This window comes from Somniosus microcephalus, chromosome 19 (genome assembly GCF_052327205.1).
Source record: "Somniosus microcephalus isolate GS21.2 chromosome 19, FLI_Smic_1.0, whole genome shotgun sequence".
NCBI classification, from domain to species: domain Eukaryota; kingdom Metazoa; phylum Chordata; class Chondrichthyes; order Squaliformes; family Somniosidae; genus Somniosus; species Somniosus microcephalus.
In genome coordinates this window covers 66,994,491-66,999,833 of record NC_141005.1, presented here as the reverse complement: position 1 = coordinate 66,999,833, position 5,343 = coordinate 66,994,491, and the positions used below count along the sequence as shown (strand labels likewise).

General features: G+C 40.7%; 1 protein-coding gene across 1 annotated transcript; it reads left to right on the top strand.

The window, feature by feature from the left end:
- Nucleotides 1–406: 406 nt before the first annotated feature.
- Nucleotides 407–4,809, top strand: LOC147104580 (immunoglobulin lambda-1 light chain-like). Its single transcript, XM_085962160.1, has 3 exons — nt 407–530; nt 668–1,012; nt 4,149–4,809. Exons 1-3 carry the CDS (start codon nt 482–484, stop codon nt 4,469–4,471), a joined length of 717 nt encoding a protein of 238 aa, XP_085818286.1. The 5' UTR covers nt 407–481; the 3' UTR covers nt 4,472–4,809.
- The last annotated feature ends 534 nt before the right edge of the window (nt 4,810–5,343 follow it).

Genomic DNA, 5,343 nt, shown 5'->3' with positions numbered 1-5,343 from the left:
GTTGTGAGGTCATGGTCACGAAAAGACTTCTTTAGTTGTACGTTTCAGCTAGAATATTTCTCTTCATTCACTCTTGGCAACTATATTGGTACTGAATATTGATATAAACCTGGAAAGTGTTTTGAGATGTATAAGCACTGTCAGACGCCACAGAAAAATATGCAATATAAAAGAAAAAGGCTACGGATTGGGTTCAAAAACGTATAGGATCAATTATTTCTATGGCTCCTTTTGTTTAAGGAAATATCAAAATATGCAGAAACATAACACACGATTACCTTCCTGGTGGTTTGAGATTAATTTGACACATAGTAAGAATCTGGCAGCTTCTGATTGGCGTCAAGGTGCAGACTGATTTGAATAAATACGGAGCACCCCCCAACACCGCTTCACACGGTTGATAAGCAGAATTGGAGAAGAAGTTTAGAACCCATTTCATCAAGAAGCTGTCGCCGTGTCTGAGCTCCTTCAATTCTTTACAATGTTTCACTGGATCTGTGTTGTCAGTGCGTTGGTGTTTTGCGTAGTTCGTGAGTATTTTGCTTTCACTGCCTGATTAGATTTCACCTTGAAGATTATGAACTGCGAAACTTCTCAATCCATTTTAATTACAAAATTATTGCTCTCACTGCCCTGCCTCTTTCCTGACATTGCTTTTTATTTTCAGATTTAAACGCACAAGTTACGGTAAACCAGCCGCTGTCGATGTCAACTTCTCCGGGAAAGGACGTCCAAATAAGTTGTACCATGTCTGGTGCCACTTTAGGAAGCAATGATGTCTACTGGTACCAGCAGATCCCTGGGAACACTCCCCGGCTTCTAGTCTACTATTGGTCGGGAAGCAGCATTTACAGAGGGCCGGGTATTTCAGAACGGTTCTCCGGCTCCGTATCAGGCAACACGGGAACTTTTACAATGTCGAATGTACAATCAGAGGACGCTGCGGACTATTACTGTGCAATGTGGACTAACGGTTTAATCTTCGGTAAAGGAACGAGACTGAGTGTTGGCAGTAAGTAAAATCCCTTCATTTGTACAGTTCTGTGGGTTTTGTTAATTTAGAGGAAAATAAGGAGTTGCGTTACGTTTCATTGTTGGCTGAATTCAATTGGGTTTTTTTAAGTGGCATTTTTGGAATCAATCAGATGTTAACCATCAAGGACTCTGATAGGATGGAAGGCAGGAGTGGTTAAATGACAAAAGGTGTGACAGTACAAAGCAAAAGGAGATGGCAATGGAACAAGTAAAGAAACAAAAGATGAGTCTAGAAGAGGTGTAAATGGGATAACAGAATCAGCAACAGCTGCCATCTGAAAAAATTGGGGCAGAGGTTATGGTCTGAAATTGTTGAACTCGATTTGAGTCCAGAAGGCTGTAAAGTGCCTAATAGAAAGATGTGGTGCTGTTACTCGAGCTTACGTTGAGCTTCGTTGGAACAGTGTAAGAGGCCGAGGACAGAGAGTTCAGAGTGGGAGTGGAGCGGAGAATTAAAGTGACACGCGACCCGAAGCTCAGGGTTATGCTTGCCGACCGAACGGAGGTGTTCTACAAATCGGTCACCCAATCTGCATTTGGTCTCTCCAATGTAGATGAGACCGCACCTTGAGCAGTGAATACAGTATACGTATTTGCAAGCAGTACAAGTAAATCGCTGTTTCACCTGGAAGGAGTGTTTGCGGCCCTGGACGGTGGGAAGGGTGGGGGATGGAGGTGTAGAGGGATTGGACGTCTAGAAGGTTTTCATCTGTTATTACTTGCGGTTGCATCCCCGATTAGTGTTGAATTAACTTATTGCAAACCAGGGTACGAATTGGACTCGATATCGCTGAGTTTGGCAATGGGAAAGATCAATTAAGCTCCTGACCGCTTTCAAGTGATGTTACGCTGTGTGCATCCCACCGATGACAGTGTCGAGCCACGGTATGATGCCCGGTCACAACCCCTACTGTTAGTCACTGTCCAGGGACGCATGAAAAGTACGGGAGAGCGACTGGCGCGCGTACAACCACAGTCCAGTGGACGCCAGCGCTTTTAGGAGAAGAATGCAAATTGGAATGAAACAAATTCCACAAAGTAACTTAAATTCAGGCTCCAATGCAATGCCCTGTAATATCCCTAACCGCAATTCGACTTGAACCAATTACTGTGGCCTGAAATTAAAAATAAACATAACACTAGAATTTCTATAATCATTTATGAGAATTCATTTTATACTCCTGAAATGCTATTCGGTGTCAATACCGACAATGTAAATGGAGACGATTAGTAAACAGTAGAGATACATCTTCTCGCTATGTGTTAGCTGTACGTAATAACGCGCGTTCATTTCGAGTGCTTTTGCATATCCGCTAAAGTAGCCAGCAGAGTAAAATTTCCAACAATGTTTGCGACGTGACTAATACATGGAGATCGGAGGCTCCTTTGGTTCAATAAACTAATTGAGAAGGGGTATTTTTTCCGGTCCCTGTCTTTAGCGACACCATGCGAAGCAGTAAACACTTTCTAAAGAAATACCACCCAGAGGAACCGAATGAATGAATGAGTGAACAAATGAACGGGCGCTTTCAGACTGCCGCTGTGTCAGAGAGATCATTTTCCCGCGTTGAACTATCACTGTGCAATATCCTGATAGAACCGACTTATATGTTCATCGTTGCTTTTTCAACTATTTAAAAGAAGGGAGTAACCATTTTAGTTTAAACAGTTTTATGGCTTTGTTAAAATAAAGAAGGATTTGATACCATTGTTTTAGTGCGTTGATATACTAATATCTCAGAGACAAATTTTAATCTGAGTGCCGTTTTAAATCAAACCTGCGCTGTGAACAAAACATAGAGCCGCTCGAACAGTAAAGATTCGTTTTATTATAATTGAATCCCCCCATTATTATGATTATGTGCGTTTTACATTTTCCTGCATTTGCTTGCATATTTCTCCCCTCACTTCTTTAATACTATTTGGTGATCTGTAGTATACTTGAATAGTGTGACAGGTCCCTATCTTTCCTTCATCTCAATCCATGATGATCGCTGTCTGCTCAAAGTGGATTTTGAAATGTCTTTGCAATTTTTAAAATCGCGATACTTTTGGGGTACGGTATGACATAATAACGCGAGCTCACACTCTCTGAAGTGTATGGAAAGTGGATATCCTATAGTGAAATAAATTGTGGAATGAATCATGGGGTCGTCGCAAGGAAACATGGGCAAGTTTCAACTTAACGCAGCAAAATACTGCAAAAAATAAAATCCTATGAGTAAAACCGATCTGTATCTTTAATGTGAGTTCAGCACCAACCCTTAATAAAATGTTCTAATTCTGCTTGAAATATTATAATAGAAAGACTGAATTTATTTGCCCAAATAAAGAAGCGTCATATGGACAAATAATTCTTGCAAGGGCAAGATTCATATGTCCACTGCAAAAATCTGATCTGATCTGTTAGCTGTTTCAATGCACATAGTAGTAATGCAAGAAAGTAGATAACAGAAACATGTGAAATATGATTTAAAATGCTTTTAAACTGCGAGTTTATGGTTGGGGGCCAAGCGATGTCTTCTTACCAGGGACTTCGTCTAGATTTTAAAGCGGCTTAGATGTTTTATCAGCATCACGTTATATGTATACTTGTACATGGTCCCTATATTCATTCAATACGTCAATTATATGTTGGTCTCTCTTCTTGATAACTTAGCAACTGAACTATGTGAACGCGTCGCAATAAGATTTATGTAGTCAGCGGAGGTAGATCTTGACTTTGTGCGATAATGTAAAACTGGTGATAGCGAGTCGCCAGCCTGTTTTAGATCTCTCACGATTTTTATTCAAATAGAAGCCAATTGAAATAAAAATCGGGAGAGCTCTAAGACGGGCTGCCGATTCGCTGTCATCCATTTACACTATAGCAGAAAGTCAAGATCTATCCCAGTATATTTAGTGAAACTAATTGACCGGAGTGCTAGAGCTGGCAAATATTTAAAGTGCCCATAATATGACTATAGTATTGTGAAATATGCATAAATCAACGGGATCTATTTACTATATTGAATGGATTGATATAATACGGAAAATATTATTTTAAACTAATCTTATGTTTCAAGCAAAGCAATCCCCAACACTACTAAATGTATGTCTTTTTTAAAAAACAGGTCCGCGGGCCCCCACGGTTTCTGTCCTTCCTCCATCAGCGGATCAAATCGCAGCAAAGAACACGGCGACCCTGGTGTGTTTGGTGAACGGCTTTATCCCGGGCGCTGTGGAGATTGAGTGGACTGTCGATGGCAGTGTCAAAGGGAATGGTGTTGAGACCAGTCGGATCCAGCAGGAGACGGACAAAACGTTCAGTGTGAGCAGTTATCTGACTCTGCCAGCCTCAGAGTGGAACTCACACGAGCTTTACTCCTGTGTGGTTAAACACGAGACTCAGGCAAACCCGCTTCAAACAAGTATCGCCAGATCCAGCTGTATCTGATTTCAGAAACTGTACTGACCGAGCTGAGAAAATTTGCTTATCCCTATTCATTTCTTTCATGTGACAAAAATGATAGAAATTTATTGCATTTCGGAGGTTTAAAACATAGCCATTGTGATTGGAACATCGTCTTTTAAGACTTGTTAATTTTAAATACTCTTCAATCGAAAGATTGTCGTGTTAAATGAAACCTCAATGTTAATTAATCTAGGCTATATGCACAGAATAACGTTAATTAAAAGGCAACAATATGATTATTGCAACCTAAGTATTTGCTTACTGCTAATCTATTCTAATACAGCTGTTGAATAAAATTATTGATCCAATCTCAAATGCAATACGGTTTTCCGTGTCGTTTATTTCTGATGCAAAGGAAGTCAAATCTATAGTGCAAGTGTTTTAGGATTTATTCTTGTGGGTGTTATTAAAGCTCACGGAATAAAGACTGTGCAAAGTCATCCAAAAAAACAAAGCAGCGTGTGACAGATCTGTCGATACTGCGGTCACACACTGGCATGCACGGGCGAGCACATACTAATGCACATTCAATCCAGGGTTGACTGTTGTTGGTTCAATGCGTTCAGCCGTATTTCCCAACACATAGGGATAAAATTGGTTTGGGGCGAAAGCGTAAAATGGACGATAGCAAATTGGCAACCCGATTTTCACTGCAGCTCGATTTACCTATCCATTGACTTCAAGAAAAGCAATTTCACCCCCAGTTTAATTGGATGGGGTAGATTTGCAAATTGCATCCCTGGCTAACGCGGTGGATCAGCCGTAGGTTTTGCAACCTCCTGATAACTGGCAGCGATCTGCAACGCCAGTTTTAACCCCAAGTGCAAATTGGACATCTAACTGGTAGTGTTCAT

Coding starts and splice junctions, on each gene's coding strand:
- LOC147104580 (XM_085962160.1), top strand. CDS start 482: ATGTTTCACTGGATCTGTGTTGTCAGTGCGTTGGTGTTTTGCGTAGTT. Junction 531..667: donor GTTGGTGTTTTGCGTAGTTC/GTGAGTATTTTG, acceptor TTTTATTTTCAG/ATTTAAACGCACAAGTTACG. Junction 1,013..4,148: donor AACGAGACTGAGTGTTGGCA/GTAAGTAAAATC, acceptor TTTAAAAAACAG/GTCCGCGGGCCCCCACGGTT.